Source organism: Trichosurus vulpecula, chromosome 2 (assembly GCF_011100635.1).
Source record: "Trichosurus vulpecula isolate mTriVul1 chromosome 2, mTriVul1.pri, whole genome shotgun sequence".
NCBI lineage: Eukaryota > Metazoa > Chordata > Mammalia > Diprotodontia > Phalangeridae > Trichosurus > Trichosurus vulpecula.
In genome coordinates, this window is record NC_050574.1 from 51,163,101 (window position 1) to 51,184,924 (window position 21,824).

At 46.8% G+C, this 21,824-nt stretch overlaps 1 protein-coding gene across 1 annotated transcript in view; it reads left to right on the top strand.

The window, feature by feature from the left end:
• IGSF21 (immunoglobin superfamily member 21) overlaps positions 1 to 21,824 on the top strand; it is a 339,687-nt gene that overhangs the window by 312,681 nt on the left and 5,182 nt on the right. Inside the window, exons 12-14 of the mRNA XM_036743729.1 lie at positions 19,324 to 19,409; positions 19,648 to 19,840; positions 21,492 to 21,530. Of these exons, the coding sequence (XP_036599624.1) occupies positions 19,324 to 19,409; positions 19,648 to 19,840; positions 21,492 to 21,530 (318 nt within the window). The remainder of the gene's footprint in view (positions 1 to 19,323; positions 19,410 to 19,647; positions 19,841 to 21,491; positions 21,531 to 21,824) is intronic.

A 21,824-nucleotide genomic window follows, 5' to 3' on the forward strand; every position in this document is an offset into this window, starting at 1 on the left:
GATGTTTAGCTTGGCAGGAGGTGGGGGGTGGGGCAACATGATATCTGAAGGCCTACCATATGGAAGAGAGCCTAAGACATGTCTCGTGTAACATGGGGGAAAAGAACCAGGAACAAAGCCTGGACTATAGATGCAAGGGGGGGCAATTTGGGCTGGATGTCAGGAAAAGCCTTCTAATAATCAGAGGTGTGTCAGAGTGGAATGGATGGCCCGGAGAGGTGCTGGTTACTATGGGATTCCTTTCAAGTAAGGGTTGACCTAGTTGGCTGCTGAGGTCCTTTCCAACTCTGAAACTCCATGATTCTATAATTCAGTAAGGTGTGTAGTAATGATGATACTGTAAGTTGGAAAGGTAAGGGCAACATTTTTGTTTCGTTTTTCAAAAAAGCTTCCATTCTTCCAGGAAAATGCTCCCCCGACCTCGCCCCCAGGGAGGGAGATGAACACCACCTAGGGGGCTCGCCACAGAGTGCAACCCTTCACAGGCCTAAATTTAGAGCTAAGGAGGCCCGATCCAAGTCAAGCAACATCATAGCTTTAGAGGTCAGAAGATGCTCAAGAGCCATCTAATCCAACCTCTTCATTTTACAGATGAATAAGCTGAGACCCAGAGAGAAGGAGAGACTTTCCCAAGGTCACAGAAGTAATAAGGGGCAGAACTAGGATCTGAACCCAGATCCTCTGACTCCATATCTTGCCCTCCATACACCATGCTGCTTTCTATTCGGGCTTCACTAGGTCCTGAGCATATGGCATCCCTGCAATGTCCTAGCCATTACCCCTCTAGATCATTAGATCCAAAAGGAACCTTAGGACCCAGAATTCCAGGACTAGGAAGCATCTGGAAGGTCATTTAGTCAAGACGTTCTCACAGACAGCTTGTTCTTTCTAATATTCTGACCATGCTATTTCATATAATTGGCTTCCTTTGTAATCCCATGTATTTTAGTTTACGCATTTAAAGCCAACCATTATTCTGAGAAGGAGTATGTAGGCTTCGCTGGCCTGCCAAGGAGGCCTGAGACTCAAAAAGGGTTAAGAGCCCTTGATTCAGTCCGGTACTCTCATTTTACAGGAGAAGAACCTTAGGTTGAAAAAGCAGAAACCACCTACCAGACTCACCTAGGCAGGTCATAAATAACAGAGCCATGAGTCATACCCAGCTCTCCCAACTTGAAATCCAGTTCTCATTCCTCGATAGCACCACTATCACAGCCTGTTCCATTGGCTAGTCCCATTTACCTCTCTGGCTTCTTCCATCCCTCTGATTCTCTCTCTCTTCTTTTATGCTTCCAATTACTTGAACAGAAAGCCAGCCAGCCACCACTTCTGCCTAATGAAGCATTTCCTCAGCTCTGGGTCCAAGAATAAAGGAAAGCCAATTCCCTTTTTTGTGAGACATTTGCTGTCTGCAGGATCAGTTCCTTTCCTATCTGCCTCCTCAGAAAAGAAAAGAGAGAGATGGCAGACAGGCACTTCAGAAGGATTTGTGGTAAATGGAGCCTTGAGTTGTTTCCTCCTAGCAGTTCTGAACCTCAGGCTCTGAACCACTGACTTTTGCCAATGCTTAGCCTATGGCCTTCCATTGGACCTTCGAGTGAGTGGCTGCCACTACTGGCTCTTATTCCAGGCTCCCGAGCTGACAACCATTGCCTTTCTGGCCTTTTCCAGGAGCTTGGGAAAGCAAAGAGGGTAAACACAGAGAGGCCTCACACATGGGGGAATGTCATCCTGGAATATTGGGGAGAAAGGGGGAGATTGAGTTTGTGGAAAGAACCCTGGTTGAGGGTCATGGGGCAGTGGAAAGAGGGTTTACCTTAGAGTTATAGGACCTGAATTCGGAGTTCAGCTTGGCCATTTCCTAGCCAGGAGACCTTGGGCAAATCATTTAACAAGTTTATTTATAAAGTAAGGAAGTTGGATTAAGTTTACCTTTCAAGTCCTTTCCAGCTTTCAATTTATGCTCCTGTGATCCTAGAAGCAATAGCTGTGGGTTAGGGTTCCAGCAATGACCTGCATGACTCCAGGCAAGACACCTTCCCTCAGCAGACCTCAGTTTCCTTATCTGTAAACAAGGAACATAATTCCTTACCCACTTCTTTCACATAGATTTCAAAAGACTCAAATGACATAATATATGTAAGAGGACTTTGCAAAGTAGAAATGGTGAGGGGTAGCAGAGATATATTAAGTGTCTGCTGCTTATTAATTCAGCTCACCATAGCTATTCCATTCAATTTAACAAACATTTATTAAGTAAATACCTACTATGTGTAAGACAAAGAGACTGCATGTAGTAGTGGACAAAGAGCTGATCAGGAGTCAGGTAGACTTGGATTCGAGTCTAGACAGTGATATATACTGACTGTGCAACCCAGGGCAAGTCACAACTTCTCAGTAGAGAAGATTATTATGTGCAGAGCAAGTACTGATTATCATTCACTAGTAGAGGGAATTTCTTCGCCATGAAATCCTATACCAATGAAACCAGTTTCAGTCCATAGGTTAGGCACCATATTTGGTGCTTGGGGAGCAGTCTCTGCCCCAAGGAGCTTACATTCAATGAGCAAAGTTGGGGAGGCATAATTCAACACTTTCAAAGAAAAATGTGGAAGAAGAGAAGACTGAGGGGATCCAGGAAAGCTTCTCAGAAGGCAGAAGACATGAGTTGAGCTTTGAAGGAAGATCAGGATTTGGAGAGCACCTTTCTAGGAGGGTCCACCCACGTAGGCTAGACTGGTGAGATGCAGAGAGGGGACCAAATTAGCTCTGAAACAGTCCAATGGCGTGGTTTCTGTGAAAAGGCATGGTGATGTCACAGGGTTACAAAATCTCAGAGTTGGGAGGGACCTCAGAGGCCACCTAGTCCAAACGTTACCTGACAAGCCATCACTCTTTGGCTTTTGCTGGATTGTTGTTGTTTGTCCTTCATTCTTGAAGAGGACCAATGATGTCAGGAGGGTGATGTTGTGACTTGCAAGTGAATTGGAAGACCTTTCCTGAAAGAGGACTCCTTGCTTCTTGAGGGAAGCCCACTCCACACTAGAATAACTATGTTAGAAAGATTTTTCCTGAAGGAATATTTGAATTTGTCTCTTGGCTCCCACCTTTTGCCCCTGGTTCTGCCCTCTGGGCCCAAGCTCAACAAGTCTAATCCTTCTTCTACTGGCTGCTGTACTTTCAAATATTTAAAGAAGTGATTATCTCCCGCACCTCCCACTTCATCTCCCTCTTCCTTTAAGTCTTCTCCAGGCTAACCATCCCTGGTGCCTTCAAATAATTCTCACATGAGAGGAACTCAAGGCACTTCATTATCCTGGTTGCCCTCCCTGGATGCTCTCCAACTTATCGAATGCCCTTCCTGCAATGTGACTTCTGTAACTGAACACAATACTCCAACTATGATCTGACCAGAGCAGAGACAAAACTCTCACCTTTCCAGTCCTATACTCTATGCAGCAAGTGATGCAGTGGATAAAGTGCTGGGCTTGGAGGCAGGAAGACCCGAGTTCAAATCATGTTAGCTACATGACTCCGGACAAATCACTTAACTTCTGTCTGCCTCAGTTTCCTCGACATAAAATGGGGATAATAATAGCACCTCCCTTCCAAGGTTGTTGTGAAGATGAAATGATATAATATCTGTAAAGCACTTAGTACATAGTAGGTCCTTATTAAATGCCCTTTTTAATAGAGCCTGAGTTAGCCTAAGCTTCTTTAGCTGCCACATCAAATGTTGACTAGTATTGATCTTACAGGCCACTAAAACCCCAGCTCTTTTTTATACCAACTTCTTTGTAGCAATATTCAGCCCATCTTGTACTCGTGAAGCTGATTTTTTTAAACCCCAATACAAAGGTTTACCCTATTAAATTTCATCTTATTAGATTCAGCCCAACATTCTAGCCTGTCAATATCTTTTTGGATCCTGGTAGTTATCCAGAGTGCTAGCAATACCTCCAAGCTTTGTATCATCTGCAAATTTTAGAAGCATTTATAAACAGTGGGAAAAGTGCTAGATTTTGAAGCCAGAAGACCTCAGTTTGAGGCTTGACTCTGCTGCTTGCCGCTTCTATGACCCTGAGTAATTCATATCCTCCTCGTCTTTAAAATGAGAGGTTAGATAATTATGACTCCTAATCTCTTTCTAGCTCTATGATTCTATGATCTTTTGCTTTCATCCAAATTGTTGATAAAAATGACCAAGCACAGATCCCTGGGGCATCCCCTACTTAACTCCTATTGAGCCTAGTTTTTCAACCAGTTTAGAATCTAAACTGTACTATCATGTAGCTCACATCTTTCCATCTTCTCTGCAAGAATAGCATTGCCAAATGTTTTGCTAAAATCTAGGCAAACCATGTCTACAACACGCTAATAACTGGTTCCAAAAAAAGTAAATGAGTTTAGCATACACTTGTTCTTGAGGAAGCCTCACTCTTTGTAACTGCTGCTTCCTCTTCTAAATATTCATTAACCATCCCTTTAATAACAGAAATTTATCAGGAATCAAAGTCAATATGCCCAAACCCCTATAATTGCGGCACTGTTCTTTTCCCTTTAAGAAAATAGGATGATATTTGTACCTCTCCAATCCTGCGATGCCTTTTTCTCTCTCCAAGGCCTTTCAAATATCCTTGATGGTGGCTCAACAAACACATCTGTCAGTTCTTTCAATACCTGAGGAACTAGTGCATCTGGGCCAGGGGATATGAGCCCATCAAGGTCAGCCTGGGACTCTCTTACTAACTTCTTACTTATTTGGGCCTTCAACTCAGCTCCCTTATTGACCATCTCTCCAGTTCAAAGATCGCTCTTCTCAGCAGAAAAAACCGAAGTCAAATCAGAATTGAGCAGCTCTGTCTTCTCTCTGATGTCTGTTCATGTCCATTCTCACCATCCCCTTCCAACCCCACCAGTAATCTTATTCCTTCTTTAATCCTCCTCTTTTCCCCAGTGGAATAGAAAAATCTTTTTGTTATTGGTGTTGTCATCACCAGCCTTCGCTCATCCTAAGCTTTAGCACTCTTGATGCAGTTCTTAAAGGACCCTGGAACCCTTTTGTATTAAACATGTTACCTGCTTTTGCTTCCATCTTCCGGATGTCTTTTTGTTAACTAAGCTGATTGATGCATTCCCTATGCACCTACATTGGTCTTTTTTAGGCAGTTCCACATTTTCCTCCTCATCTGAACTGTTTCTCTTTGTATCTTCAAAACCTCTTTCTTAAGTACATCCCATCCTTTCTGGGCTGACTTTACTCTGTAAAATTTTAAGCCATGGGATCCTATCCATGCTTTCTCTGAACTACTAGAAATCTGTTCTACTAAAAGCATATCACATTATAGTCAATTTTCTTTCACTCTCTACCACAAATTCTAAGATGAAGAGGTCACTTTCCTCCCTAAGATTTTCACCCAGGAAGTGGTTCATCCTTATTGATGATGATCAGGCATACAATAGAATCTTCCATTGCTGGTTCCTCCACGTTCTGAAAGATAGTATGATCATCAAGGTGAATGGAGAAGTGATTTGCTGCTCTGCCTCTGGTTAAAAGAGATAGCTTTAGTGGGTGTCTGGATAACTGAAGTCCCCCTTCACAACTAGATCATGCCTCAGGATCAGGGTCATGAGCTGTCAAATGACCTCCTCCCCCATTTACCTCTTTTTTTCCAAGTGTTCGACAGGATACATTCCAACAACAATATGACTTCTGTTCCTGCATCCATTGATTTTCCCAAAAATGCTCTCTACCGTGCTTCTCCAGTCTGGTTTTGGATTACCTCACATGAATATTTCCTTCTACTAGACAGTGCTATTCCACTCCACTCTAGATGATCCTGATCATTTAAATTCCAAAGGAAGGATATGCCTTATTCTAAAGTTCAGAACCATAGTCCATCCAAGAGTCCCGTACCACAAAATATTAATGATACTCATGAATTCAGTTTTGCCTCCTTAGGCTCTCTGGTATCCCTAGTTGCTACACTTCTGAATTAACATCTGAGGCCATGGATTTAATTGTTAGCTCTTTTATTGGATTATGTCTTTTATGAATTTGGGGGCATCTCCATTGTTAGTCTTCTTCCTACATTGTGGATTTTCTCTGGAATTCCTGGTTTGTTAGATGTATGTAGGCAGTATCATCCTTCCACATATGACCTCCTCCCAGATCGTTTCAATTTAAAACCTTTTTTATCAGATTTGCAAGACTTCAGGCAGACACATTCTCACAAGCTCTTGTTAGATGGCCTCTGTCCCTGGCCAGGAGCCTTTCATTCCTCTATCTGAAGTTACAACCTGCCAATTCAAATCTCATTCTCAGATACCATCATCTTAACTAGCTGCTCACTCCCATTAGATTGTGAGCTTCTTGAGAGTGGGGGTTATCTTTTGCCTCTTTTTATATCGCTAGTGCTTAGTTTGGTGCTTGGAACACAGGAAGTGCTTAATAAATGTTGACTGATTGCCTCCCAAATCTGCCTTTATCTTCAAAATAATTTTCCTGCTATCAAAGCAATGATGAAAACACCACCTTTGCCCCTAAGATGTTCAATTTCTTACCTAAACCTTTATAATCTTTAGCAATGCTTTCTAGATTTCTTCTAGCATCATGGAATTTCCAGCAGGAGGGAGTAGTTAGCTGGTTTAATAAGCCTTAGGTCCTTACATGCCCCTAGGAAAACAGCAGACCTCTCTAGTTATCACAGACAGAAGGCGATGGCTCACTCAGTCCCATTCAGCAGGTAGTCACCAACCCCATCACTATTCATTTCTTCTTCCTCTGAACCACTTGGATATCTCACCCCTGCTGCCACTGGTGGATTTATGTCCTTGTTCCCTGGAGGTCAAGCAGATGCTTCCTTATTTGAAGGACCTCATTCCTCTCCAGGAAATTCCTCGTAGCTGTTTCCCTTCTGGATGTGCTCCATGGCTCTCTTTCTTCTCTTTGGGACCTAGGCATCTCAGCTTGACCAGTGCAGTTTCCTCTAACTAGAATGTCCTCCCCCTCTGTATAAAGGCCCAGCTCAATGGTCAGTTCCTCCTAAACTTTTTTTACTTGTGACCCCTTCAGCACTTCTTAAACTGTGAGTCCCAGAGTTTAAGAAGCGCTGTGAAGCATCACTGAGTCTCAGATATCCACAGAATCTCAGTAGACTTATCACTATTAAGGAACCCCCTCCATGGCATCCCTAGTTAGTACTCATCTCACCTTCAGTCCATTGTCAGGGAACTCCCTTCTTCTCTAGGAAACCTAGTCTATGAAGTCCTATTTCCTGCTTCACATTCAGTTGAAAGTGATCTCTCCTCCCTCAAAATTCTACCATCCCTTTTGGGGTACTTCTCAGGTACCTCTGGCCATTTTCTGCCATTCATCATGGCTATTTGTGTCTTTGCCATACCCATTTCAGCCACACAGTGGGGCAGAGCAGGAGATGGGGCAAACAACATATTTTGATAGAAAGATCCTTGTCTTAGAGTCAGAAGACTTGGAATCAGGAAGACTTGCGTTTGAATCCTGCCTCATACACACTAGCTATGACCCTGAACAAGTCACTAAACCTGTCTGAGCCTCAGTTTCCTCATCTGCAAAGTGAAGGGGTTGGACTCAGGGACCTCCAAGACCCTTTTCCAGCTTTAAATCTATGATTCTGTGACCTGGATCTGAATCTGGTCAGGCACTCACTAGCTGTGTGACCTCGTGCAAGTGACTTAATCCTCAATTTCCTCCTCTGCAAACTGGGGATATAATCCTTGGAGTGTACTTTTCAAACCTTCCAACCCATGAGATGCCTGAGCAGCTGTTGTGATTCCTCATCTCTGTTTTCCTCCCCCACCCCACCCCAGTTTAGTGTTCATAGGAGGCATTCAATAAATCCAACTCTCATTCTGAGTTGATGCAAGAATTTAAATTGGGCAGAATTCAAGCGCTGGGAGAAATGGGGAACTTTTAGGATCATAGATTCAGAGGGGGAAGAGACCTTAGAGGGCACTGAGCCCAGCTCCCTTCCCCAAGGAGGGATATAAGGATTCTGTCTCTGGTGACTCAAGATTTACAAAGCACTTTCCTCACATTTGCCATGGGAAGCATGCGGGGCTGGCATTCTTATCCCTGTTTAACAGAGGCCTGGAGAAGAGGCGTGATGTGTCTTAAGGCCAGGGACAAGGCCAGACCTTAAGATCTCCTAACTCAGCTTTGGGGGCTTTTTGGTTAAAAACTTTCACCCTTGTGGGGCACTTCCAGTGTAGGAAGGCCCTCCATCAAATTGTGCATCAGAAGCTTGATGGCAGCATAGTCCTAGAACATGGCCAAAAGGGCAGCCAAAAGTTAAATAACTTATCTCCAGTCCAGCTACTTTATGTCCAAAATGGGATTCGAACCCAGATCGTCCTCACCCAAAGGTCCAACCTCCACCTTCTTCATCCTGCTGCCTCTCAGAAAAGCCCTGAAATGAATGTCAGAGTATGAAGGCTCAAATCCAGGATGACTTGTGTAGAAATGGGACAGAGAGGGGTCAGTGAGTGAGCGTGGGGAGCCCTGAGGAGGGGAGGAAGGAAGGGAGGATATTCCCTGAGAAGGGAAATGATCTCACTAGAGAGAGGGTCCTTGGGCCAAGGGGTTCCCCTCTCTTGGCTTCAGTTCTCTCATCTATAAAATGAGGGAGTGGGGAGAGATAAAATGGAGAACATGCCTGAATTACTTAGATCAGGGTTGTTGTGAGGAGAGACTTTAGAACATGGGCAATGTCAGACCTGGGAAGGGAGGGCAGAACAGAGAATATCAGAGCTGGGAGGGACCTTATACCTTCTGGAATGTCAGAGCTTGGAGGGGCATTAGAACACAGAATGTCAGAGCTGGGAGGACCATTAGAACACAGAATGTCAGAGCTGGGGCAGGGGGGCCTTAGAACACAGGATATCAGAACAGGGAAGGCCCTTAGAACACGGAATGTAAGAGATGGGAGGGCCCTTAGAACACAGAATGTCAGAGCTGGGAGGGCCCTTAGAACACAGGATGTCAGAGCTGGGAGGGCTCTTAGAACACAGGATGTCAGAGCTGGGAGTGGTCTTAGAACATGGAATGTTAGCTCTAAAAGAGATTTAGGGATAATCTAGCCCACTACACCCATCCAGGTGAGGAAGCTTGGGCCCAGAGAGGTAGAGGGACAGATCATCCAGGAGCAGTGACAGGAGTGGCAGGCAGGTCCCCAGGTGCTCTCCACTGCACCCTGTTGGGAGATCTCTTTTCCAGAGCTGTCAGAGACTTTAGAGTGGGGGGAGGTAGGTGAGAATCGAGGGAAGGAAGCTGCCAGGATTGAGGCTCCAAGAGCTGCTGATGGACTTGATGAGGCGGTGACGGCAGCTGGATCAGGCTGCGGAGGCGACATCTTGATGAGAAAGCTCAGGAGGGAGGGGGGGAGGAAGCGGGCTGAGCCATCTGCTGCTGAGGCGGCTGGTAGCAGCTGCTCAGAGCCCAGCCCAGAGATGGGAAGGGTCTGCAGGCCCCGGCTGCCCCCTGCTGGCCCCACATCCCAGGGTGTCAGACAGCCTGGAGGGGGAGAGGGGGAGCAGCCCCAGGCTATGGGCAAGGATGCTGTGCCCCTCCAACTGGAAAGAGCAAAGGGGGCTGCCGATCTCATCCTTACCTCCCTGCCCTGCACCCAGAATTTTGATCAGAAGGTGCATCCAGGCCTCCTGGAGCACCCAGGGCCAAAGGCTCAAATGACGTGTATGTGTGTGTATCTGCGTTTGTGTGTTGGTAAGGGCAGGGGGATCCCCACTGAGGGGCCAAGAATTTAATAATAACTCACACAGACAAGTGATTTTAACTGTCTGATAAATGTATAAAGTGCTTTCTATCACAACAAACCAGTAAAGCCTGGAAGGCTAGGATTATCTTCCCCATCTTACAGATGACAAAACTGAGGCCACAGAAAGGGACATTAGACACTACATTTGAACCCAGAGCTCTCCCAGCTCGCCTTCCTCAATACCATGCATGCTACTTGACCCTTCTCATTTTGCAATCCCTTGCATAGTGCACAGCAGGATCCGTGATGTCATTGATCCAAGATACAGATTGCAGCCCATCTCTGCCTGCCCCTTCTAGGTGACTGTCTGTGACCTCCACCCAATGTGCCAGGAGCCTCCCCTGGAGAACCACGGAACCCTCTGGCTGCCTCCCTGGCCTCTCTCCCTCTCACTATGTGTCTAGCCTATCTCTTCCAATCACACTGATGACATCCTTTACTGAACCTCCTCGGAGCTCCTCATTGGGTAGAGCATGGCTATAACCTAGTCCAACAGATGAGGAAACTGAGGCCCAAGGAAGTTAAGTGACTTTCCCAAGGTCACACAAAGAGTAGGTGTCAGAGGCAAGACTTGAACCCAGGTCCTTTGACTCCAGAAACAGCACTATTTCCACTGCGGCTTGTCCCTACCTGCCCTCTGTCTGATATTCACTGTTACTCCATAGAACACCACCACACCACTCTCCTATAGCAATGCTAATGAATAGCTCCTCTTAGAATCAGAAAGACCTAGCTCCAACGTCTTCCTGTGACACACTCTAGCTGTGTGATTATGGGCAAGACACGTACCTGCTCAGTGTCTCCATCGGCATCAGTGAAGGGACTTTCCACACTGGGAATTTAAGCACAGTGCCTGGCACATAGTAGGTGCTTTAAAAATATCGATTGACAAATGTATCAGTTGCCCATCCTGATGAAATCACAGATCTGGATACAGACAAACAATAATGATAGCCACCCCCCTCTCAAATCCAGAACGACGTTCTAAGTCATAATCTATTCAGTAATCATCCTCGTAAGGATAATGATGATACTGGCATTTACAGAGCACTTCCATGCTGGCAAAGTGCCCTCCCTCCCCACACAGCCTCCTTTGATTCTTAACAACTCCATGAGGTAAGCGCTGCACGTACTGGGAGCCTCATTTTAGCAGATGAGGGGGCCTGCCCGTGGCGGCACAGCTAGTGGGTGTAGGAGGCAGGATTCCAACCCAGGTCTCTCCTCGTTCCAAGTGCCCAAAGATTTAGTATTTGTAAAGCACTTTACCCATAGCTCCCTCCCTTCCTCTCCTCCCCCCACCATGAAGTAAGAAGTCGGAACTTCCCTAGCACAAGCCATTTTATAGACGAGGTGCCTTCCCGCTCTAGACTTTTAACAGACGGGCCTCTTTCTTGTATCCCCACCACTTAGCACAGTTCTTGGTACACAGTCGATGCTTAATAAATGCTTGTTGACCTACTGAAAAATCAAATATAAGATGGGCCTTTGTTTCCAGGAGAAACTTGGAAATAGTAAAAGCATGGCACAATTTCCCAAAGCAGACCATATTCTCCTCCTTGTATTCAATTCTGGGCATAGTTCATTATCCATCCATCCGTTATCTCCATCCAAATTTGTTGTTCTTGCTCAGTCATGTCCCACTCTTAGTTTTCTTGGCAAGGATACTGCAGTGGTTTACCATTTCCTTCTTCAGCTCATTTTACAGATGAGGAAACTGAGGCAAACAGGGCCAAGTGACCCGCCTAGGGTCACATGGCTAGTAAGTGTCTGAGGCCAGATTTGAACTCATGAAGATGAGTCTTCCTGACTCTAGGCCTAGCACTCTATGGACTATGGCTCCACCTAGCCTCCCAATCTCTATCCAAAATTTTTGCCCTGATCAATCCAACTGTTATCACAATTCTTCATCCACTTGGTTTTTCCTGTGTGGATGGGCTGACCTCTCTTGAATTATTCTAGATCTTGTTTGGAAAGCTCTGCCATATTCCAGAGCTGATGGATTCAGCACACTGTACAAAGATGGGGGCACAAGAAGGAGAGAGGCTGACTTCTCAATTTATCAACAAACATTTATTAAGTGCCTATTCTATATATATGCCCGGGATTGCATCCAACATTGGGGATAAAGAAAAGGCAAAAATATTCTTCTTGCCCATAAAGAGCCCACATTCTAATGAGGAGAACAACATGTAAATAACTAGTACATACCAGATATAGAGGGTGGCTAGATGGTGCAGTGGATAGAGTGCGGAGCCTAGAGTCAGGAAGACCTGAGTTCAAATCCATCCTCAGACACTTACTAGCTGGGCTAATCATTTAGCCCTGTTTGCCTCAGTTTTCTCAACTGCTAAATGACCTAGAGCTAGTGTCTTTGCCAAGAAAACCCCAAATTGGGTCACAAAGAGCCAGACGTGACTGAAAATGACTGAACAGCGACACCAGATATAGAGAGAGTGAACAGAGAGAAGGTAATCGTCTCACAGGGAAAGACACCAGGAGCTGGAGGAACGGGGAATGGACTTGAACAGAAGGTGAGACTGGAGATTAATCGTGAAGGAAGTCAAGGAAGCTCAAAATAATGGGGCATAGCAGACAGTGCTAGACTTGGGGTCAGGAAGACCTGGGTTTGAATCATCCCTCAGGTGCTTCTTAGCTGTATGACCCTGGGTAAATCCCTTCAGCTTTCTAGGCCTCAGTTTGCTCTCTGGAAAACGATGGAATTGAAATCAGCCAACTCTGAAGTCCTTTCTAGATCTAAGATCCTATGATAGTTGACTGAAAGGGGCAGGGAATACAAGGCCCCACGATGCTTATTGTTTATTAACTAAGAGGAAAAAAAAAACCTCCAAAGTTTTTGATTCACTAAAAGCAAAATGCTGCCTTGAGGGCTCTCCTCCCACAAATATGTCAGAATCACGCAGGCTTCCTTGGAAGATGTAACAACAGAGATCGCTTTGTTTGACGACCCTCTGATTATTAATATCAACCGAGGCATAAAGCAGAAAGATGTACACTTGTCATTCTCGGGTAGGCCGGCCAGCTCCGCGTCTCAATAGAAGCGGGATTCCCTCTAGTGCCGAGGTCCTCCAGATGCTCCTGTTTGCAGAGATAATAAAGCTGAGCTAAAATGGAGATCTTCTCCTCCCAGAGCTGTTTTGAGGGAAGAGCTTTGTAAACCTTAAAGAGCTTGAGAAACGGGACGTTTTTAATTAGCGGTCCCTTGCCCCATCTCTCCCACCACACACACAGCTATCCCCACTCCTCCAAGCAATGATCAAATATTTGTGGAGACAGATGGCTTGGGGTGGGGCAGCAGAAACCCTGGAGGAAGCTAGGATATGAGCCTCACTTCACAACCTGCAAGGCCTGACCATTGGACTAACCAGTCTGTAATGCTTAGCTCTAGAGGTTTCTCTGAGGCCTTGTCATTCATCACTTGGGTCTGACTCCTCCCTAGAGGAGAACGTCTAAAGGCATTTTGCTTTGCCAAATCAAAACCTTTTCCTTTTTAAATTATTCAACAAATGGTGAGCACAGTAGAATCTTGTATTCTCTTCCTTTCAGTCACCTGATGTGGCCTACCGGGGAACTTTGTCTGAGAAAGTCTGCCTGTTCCCTTCTCATATCCTCATCGTTACGTGGCATCAAGCCTTTGAAACTGCATGACTTTGGGCAAGTCACTTAACATCTTGGGGCCTCAGTTTCCTCATTGGTACCATAATGGCATGGATTATTGTTCGGTTACTTTTAGTCATGTCCAACCCTTCTTGACCCCATTTGAGGTTTTCTTGGCAGAGATACTGGGGTGATTTGCTGTTTCCTTCTCCAGCTCCTTTTACAGATGAGAAAACTGAGGCAAACAGGATCAAATGACTTGCCCAGGGTCAAACAGCTAGTAAGCGTCTCAGGTTGGATTTGAACTCAGGTCTTCCTGGCTCTACACCTGGTGGTCTATCTACCACACCACCTCGCTGCCGAGGGTATGGAATAAATGGCCTCTAAGATCCCTTTCAGCTCTAAATCTGACCTCCAATAAATATGTCAGTCTCCAAGAGGAGATCCATCAAACAGCTACCAAACTATCCACCTAGGAAAACTTTCATGGATCGAGAGCTGGGAGCCACATTCATTCACACTCTTTGCCCTCTCTTCCCTGCCAGGGACACTGCAAACCCCCTTACACACTCTCTCTCTCTCTCACACACACACACACACACATATTTACACATATGTGCATGTACCCACATGCACATACACACACATATACACATACATAAATACTACAACTTCTTGGTCCTGTTCCCAGCCCCATGGTAGCAGCTGGACAGGACCAGCATAGCAGAGGTTACAATGTAGGAGTCATAGCCCAGGAAGCTGGGGTTCTTTCAGAAAATCCCAGGAAGCCAAGAGTACCTATGTGCTTTCTGCAGGAAGCAGTTCGAAATAATCCCCATCCCTACCCAGCCTCCTTCCCTCCCCCAGGGAGCTTCCTCAGCACAGCCTGAACAAATGGCCTGGCAAATCCTACAACCAGCAGAATGTCTGAGAATGAGCTGGATCCACCCCCCTCCACAGCTCATAGACTGTTAGCTCTAAAATAGTTTTTAGAACATACAGTGTCAGAGGTGGGACAGACCTTAGAATATAGAAAGTGAGAACTGGGAAGGACCATGAGACCTAAAACGTCAGAGCTAGGAGGGGCCTTAGAACATAGAATGTCAGAGCTGAGAGGGCCCTTAGAAAAGGGAATGTCAGAGCTGGGAGGGACCTTAGAACACAGAATGTCAGAGCTGAGGGAGACCTTAGAACACAAGATGTCAGAGCTGGGAGGGCCCTTAGTACACAGACTATCAGACAAGGGAGAGACCTTAGAACAGAGGTGCTCAGAGCTGAGGGAGACCTTAGACCATAGAATGTCAGAGTTAGGAGGGGCTTTGGAACACAGAATGTCGGAGCTGGGAGGGCCCTTAGAAAAGGGAATGTCAGAGCTGAGAGGGCCCTTGGAAGACAGAAGGTCAGAGCTGAGGGAGACCTTAAACCACAGAATGTCAGAGCTGGGAGGGGCTTTGGAACACAGGATGTCAGAGCTGGGAGGGACCTTAGAACACAGAATGTCAGAGCTTGGAAGGGCCTTAGAACACAGAAGATCAAAATAGTTGGAGAATCAGAACATAAAATGTCAGAGTTCCAACTGGCCATAGAAACTTTCCAATGTCACCTACCTGTTTAAGAGGAGCATCTGAAGCTCAGAAAGGTTACCTGAGCCTCCCAAGGTCACACAGTGAGGAGCAGACCCCAGGTCTCCTTCCTCTCAGCTCAGTACTAGCTCCATGGTCCCCTGCCTCCAAGCATGCTTCAGATCTGCTAATCCATCTGAGGTAATGGCGATATCTTTCTCCTCTGTGCCCACTTTTCCTTCTGCACCACCCCCTTCCACCACAAACACGCACATGATGTAGACACATCTTCTCCCTCCAATGCCTTCCCTCCTCCCTGCACAGAATCTCAGAAGTCTTGCTCATGGTTTTAATTAATCGTCTCTGGTCTCGTTCTCTCTAAATTAAATTGGCCATACCCAGGAGGCCTCCAAACTCCATATTGTTTCTCCAGTTCCCTCTCCCTGTCCGAGGTCTGGTGAGTGGAATCCCACTTCAGGAGAGACAGACTCCAAGTACAAATGAACGGTGGAAAGTCAGACCTGGCTCCCCTCTACTGTACTCCAGGCCCCAAGATTTTTGGAACATAGTATATCTTTACTAGTCCTCTTTTATAGATGCAGGAGTGGGGAGCCTGCAGCCTTGAGGTCACCTGTGGCCTTCTAAGTCCTCGGGTGTGGCCCTTTGATGAGTCCAAGTTTTACAGAACAATTCCTTTTATTAAGAGGATTTGTTCTGTGAAGTTTGGATTCAAAGGGCCACACTTGAGGACCTAGAGGGCCACATGTGGCCTCGAGGTCACAGGTTCCCCACCCCTGGACAGTGTCCAAAGAGGCCATGAGTTCCCACGGGCATCTTAGCTCCAAAGGCAGAATGTGAGGAAGATGAGAAGGAGGAGAAAGAGAAGGAGAAAGGAGGACATTGTGCCCAAGGAGAAGTACCCGGCACTGCTGGAGTGGTGTTCCATGGGCAAGAATGTGATCCAGTGAGGCTAAAATCAGACAGTGTGGTCCAATGGAGGGGGCTTCTCCTGACTTTGTCAGCAATTTACTGGGTGTTGTTTGGCAAATGGCTTTCCCTCTCTAGATTTCAGCTTCTTAATCTGTAAAATGAGAGGTGAGCTGCATTCTTTCTAAGGTTCCTTTGAATTTTAACATACTGTGTTCTACCCATGGTTCCCAATAGTTATCAATCAACATGCATGCATTAAGCATTTGTTGTGTGCAAGGCACTGTGCTAGGGATACGTCAAGGAGTTTCTATTCTACTAAAGGGGGAAGGAGGGAGGACATACTTAAATCAGAGCATACAAAATAAATACAGGGTGGATGGGAGGTAGCCTTGAAAGGAAGGTCTGGCACTAGCAGCTGGGGGCACCAGGAAAGGCCTCTTCCATGAAGTGGATCTTGAGCCTAGTCTTAAAGGCTCTACTATTCTCTGTTCTAAGGCTCCTCCCAGATCTGACATCCTCTGTTCTAAGGGCCCTCCTTACTCTGACATTCTGTGTTCTAAGAGCCCTCCCAGCTCTGACATTCTCTGTTCTCAGTGTCCTCTCAGATCTGACATTCTGGGTTCTAAGGTCCCTCCCAGCTCTGACATCTGTGTTCTAAGGGCCCTCCCAGCTCTGACATCCTGTGTTCTAAGGGCCCCCTCAGCTTTGATACCCTGTGTTCTGAGGGCCCTCCCTGCTCTGTCATTCTGTGTTCTAAGGACCCTTCCAGATCTGACATTTTCTATTCTAAGGGCCCTCCTTACTCTGACATTCTGTGTTCTAAGGCCCCTCCCTGCTCTGACCTTCTGGGTTCTAAGGGCCTTCCCAGATCTGACACTATATATTCTTTCATGCCTTCCACCTCTCACATTATATATTCTAAAGCCCTTAAGCATTGATGTTCGATGATACTTTGGGCCCAGGTGACCCCCCCCCCATTCTGTAGCTCAGCCCATCTGAGGCTTCCACTCATTGAAAAGCTGACTATTCTTTCCCCTGAGCATCCTCATGGAGCCTGGCTCACAAACAGCTGATCCCAATGACAGGGAGAAAACAGATCAGACACAAGGGACTGTTGCCTGGGTAATAAGACTAGCTTGGGAAGTGGAGCTGTGGGAAGTCTGGGAGGCTGGCGTGGGCTGCCTCAGACCTAACTGGAGCATAGCCAGGGGCAGCCCTTTCTACCACCAGGAGCATTGGCCACTCTCTGGCCTCTCAGTGGTGGGGTCTGGCCAAGCCCAGGCCATGGCCCCTCTCTCCCCAAACACTGCTCCCCTGCTTTACTTCCATTCATCTCTTGAGACAGCCCCAGGCCCCATGGCAGAGTTTCCCCTCTCTAGAAGGTGGACTTGGGGCACACAATGGTACTAAGTGGCCAGAGTTTGACCCTACCAGGAGTCTCAGAACCATGGGATTTGAAGCTGTACAGGAAGGAGCCTGGGGAATCATGTAGTCTAAGTCTCTCCTTTTACTGAAAAGGAAGCCAAGGTTCAGAGTTTAGATTCAAAGCCAGGTCCTCTGCCCTGGGAGGGCTCCTTCCATGGTGCCTCATGGGAGCAGTGGGGGTGGGAAGCCTAGCAAAGTGGAAACTGAAGAAGCTGGCTTGGGGTGGGAGGAAGGAGCCTGTCAGCATCTCCTTCTGTCCATCGACTCTTCTGTGCTGTGGCCACCAGGCCGAAATGCCTGTCTTGGACATCCTGTTGTCTCATCCCCTCTGTGTACCCCAAACACCAAGTACCTTCCCCTGGTGGGGGTGGAGAGAGCCAGGGTGGGGACCTATTGGTGTGGTACTAAGGCCATGGTGGGGGGGAAGGGTGGGGGCAGGGGGACAGTTCCATCTGTCCTGGAGGCTCCTCTCCACAGTTTCTACTGCCAGGAGCTAATTGGCAGGTACAGTCCCATGTCATCACTCATAGGCACCATGGCAGGCTGAGGAGAGGCCCCACATACCACTCAACCCTGGGAAGCCCCCTAATTCCACCCCCAGACTCCTTCATGCTGACACCCAGGCCTCAGTGGGGAGAGGGCTTAAGGAGCGGTCTGGGAGTGGTAAGAAATAGCTGAATTGTCCCCTCAGCTTGGGGACTTTGTGGAGCTGAGAACAAGGTGAACCTTTCATCACCCCTCACCTGGACTAGTGAAATAGGCAACTCACTGATCTCCCCAAATCTTGGCCTCCTGTCCCTTCCCCACGCTATCCCACACATTTAACAAGTCAAAATCAGTCTTCCTAACTCAATGCCCAGCACCTTATTTAATCTGGCATTCACAATTTGTCCGCTACTTAAGGGTGGGGTAGAAAGAGCAGCCTTCAGAAAATCTGAATTCTAGTCCCAGCTCTGAATTAGTTCTGTGATCATGGGTGATCTACCTTAATTTCCTCATCTGAAAAATGAGAGGGCCAGAAGGGATGATCTCTAAGCTCCCAGCTCCAACATTCAATGCCCATTCATTCATTCATGCATTCATCCTTTCAATAGGCATTTATTAAGCACTTACTGTATGCCAGGCACATATATAAAGACACAAAAGGCAGTCCCTGACCTCAAGGAGCTTACAACCTAATAGGGGAGACAACATGCAAGCAAATGTACACAAAGCACTGGGACAACATTTGAGGGCTGCTGGTTAAATGTTTAATAACCAGCTCTTCAAAAAAAGTGTGTAGGACTTATTTTGTCAAGTTTAATGGTGCATTTTAACATTTTCTCCATCACTTTCCTGGGATTAATCAGGGGTGGGGAACCTGCCGCAACTTCCCAAGGATTTATTCTGTGAAGTTTGGATGTAGTCAAAGGGCTGTGCTTGAGGGCCTAAATGGCCTCGAGGCTGCAGGATCCCTACCCCCTGAGTCTGACAATCAACAAAACACAAATCAAGCCCTTGCTGATTTCTGAGGTGTAAATGCTCGTGATGAAAATTTGGCAATCAGCTCTCAGGACTCTCCATAAGCCAGCTAAGATATAACCTTGGAACAATTATTAAAATGAAACTGTCCATGCTCTCAGGGAGCTTCATTTTCTACTGTAGGGAAAGAAAATGAACACAATTGGTAAATACTTCCAGCTCTGAGAGTCTCGAAATTCCGATATTTTGTGTTCTCAAGTCTCTTCCAGCTCTGACATCCTCAGTTCTAAGCTCTGGCATTCCACATTCTAAGGCTCCTCCCAGCTCTAATGGTCTGTGACTCAAGGCAGGAAGGCTAGATGAAAGTTCAGAGGTTAGTGATAAACAGCTGAAGGACTAGATGAGGCAGGTAGGAGGGAGGAGCAGGTTTGGCCTCTGTTTCCCTCCCTGTCCTGGCTCAGGTAAAACAGGCAAGTTCAGTCTCCTGCCCCTTACTCTGTTCTTTTTTCTTTCCACAGTTGCCCCCAAAGGCCCAAAAATCATGATGACGCCAGCCAGAGCCCGAGTGGGAGACACCGTGAGGATCCTGGTCCACGGCTTTCAGGTCAGGAGCCCTTCTCAGGGTCCCGAGGCAGCCAGGCTTGAAGGGAAGTAGGGGCACGGAGAGGCAAAGGGGGACTCTTTTGCCATTCAGCACTCCACTCCACTAAAGGGGGCAGTGGGATCACTCCACCAGGGTGCAGGCAGCCCCAGCCAGGGTCCTCCCCAGCCCTCCCCTTGGTCTCCAGCAATAGAGGCCAGCCTGACATGTGGTGGCCTCTCCTCTCTCCTCCACTCCATAGAACGAAGTCTTCCCTGAGCCCCTCTTCACATGGACCCGAGTGGGGAGCCGTCTCCTGGATGGCAGTACAGAGCATGACGGGAAGGAGCTGGTGCTGGAGAGAGTGCCTGCCGAGCTCAATGGCTCCATGTACCGATGCACGGCCCAGAATCCCCTGGGCTCCACCGACACCCACACCCGCCTCATCGTATTTGGTAGGAAACCCAGCCTGAGCCAAGGGGGCGGGAGGAGAGTGAGCCGTTTGGCATCCATGCCTGGAAGAGCCGGCCCTTTCTTGGCAGGAGGGAATGCATCTGAGCCACAGGGATAGAAGTGGCCAATTCAGGGATGGCCATGTATTAATTAATCATAATATTAATAATAATAGCAAGAGTTTATATAGCTTTAAGTTTTGCAAGACACTTTCCACATGTTATTTCATTCGATCCTCACTAAGGTCAACCTGGTAAGTTAGAGAATATAGAATATAGCCTCTCTAGGCCTCAGTTTCCCCATTTGTAAAATGAAAGATCCTACTAAACAAATTATAAAGCCATTTCCAGCTCTGCACCTATGATTTCTAGGGTCTCTTCCAGCTCCAAACCTTTATCTGAAAGGATGGACCACTGGGTAGGCATTGGGGGTGGGGGTGGTGCTCTTCGGTTCAGAAGCCCGGCTGGGGCAAGGGAAATAGGAGATGTGAGAAGATCATTATATTTGGAGGTGGAAGACCCATGTTCAAATCCTGTCCCTGCTACTTACTATCAGTGTAATCTTGGATAAGTAATTTCCTCTCTCTCTCTCAACTGTGAAATATTGAACTAGATCCTCTCTTCCAGCTCTAAATCCTCCAAAGACCACAAGAGAGGCGTCCCTTTGCCCGAGGATTAAAAGCCTGCTGTGGCCATATCCATACCCCCACCTAATTCTAAATATGTGGTAATCAGGACACCACCCAGCTCCTCTGCTCCATGGAGCATCATAGATGTGGAGTTGGAAGGGACCAAGCCCCAAGAAATGACCTTGACCTGTGGCATGAGAGAATTGGATTTGACACAAAAAAGAATTCTCCAGCAACAAAGGGGAGCTAACGCCAGGACAGAGAGAGGTTGTGAGATCCTTCTCCATGTTCTTAGGGAATTGGGAGAACCGAGTCCACAACCGGGCTGATGGACATGAGGTTCCTCTCAGTGATTTAACCTCTGTGTGTCTCAGTTTTCTCATCTGTAAGATGGGGGTGAAAATAGCACCTACCTCCCAAGAGTGTTATGATGATAAAATAATATTTGTAAAGGGCTTTGCAAACTTTAAAGAGATATTAAAATGTTAGCTCTTAAGGTTATTGTTATCATTATTCCAGAAATTTAGTGAAAGTGACAATCTTTCCGTCATACAGGGCTTTGAAGTTTGATAGTTTGGAGGCAGTGTTGTAGGAGGGATACAAGCATTAATCTATAGAGCCCCTACTATGTGCCAGGCACCATCCTAAGTGCCTTACAAATATCCGATTCAATCCCCTGGAAGAGTGATCTCTGGGCACCCACCTTGGCTCTCCCAAAAGTCGGCGTGATAGAACATACCAAGACAACAGAGTCATAGATTTTGCGCCAGAAGGAATATTCAAGAGTATCTATTCCAACCTCCCTCATTTACAGCTGAGGAAACTGAGGCCCCAGAAGCATGAAGTCATACACGTCCAAGGTGGGAAGTCCACAAAGGCAGGGCTTAGCCTGTGAATCACTGACTCCCAAAGCCGTCCCAAGGTCCGTCTTTCAGGCCTCATTCGAGGCCGCAGGACTGGCTCTCACTCGACCCCTCTGGGACTTTGCTCAGACCCTTAACGCTCTTCCTTTTTGTTTCCTACAGAAAACCCAAATATTCCCAGAGGAACAGAGGACTCCAATGGTAAGTTTCTTCTCCTAGGCCTTCCAACTAGAAACTGAGTGGGATGTTCTGGATGGGTGAGGCACCCTTGGAAAGAGGCTCCCATAGCTGTTCCCCTGGCTCCCACCACCCAGCCCTCTTTCTCAGATGGGAGATTTTTCTCTACTAGGCCCCATTTCAAATTAAAGCCTGATCCTTTAGGAAGTTACAATAGTCAAGACATGAAGTTGGCAGGGATGGCCCCCCATGCCCAAAGTCCTCAATCAGCCAATATAGGTGTCCTAAGGTATCACAATGGACTTGGAAGTCAGGGAG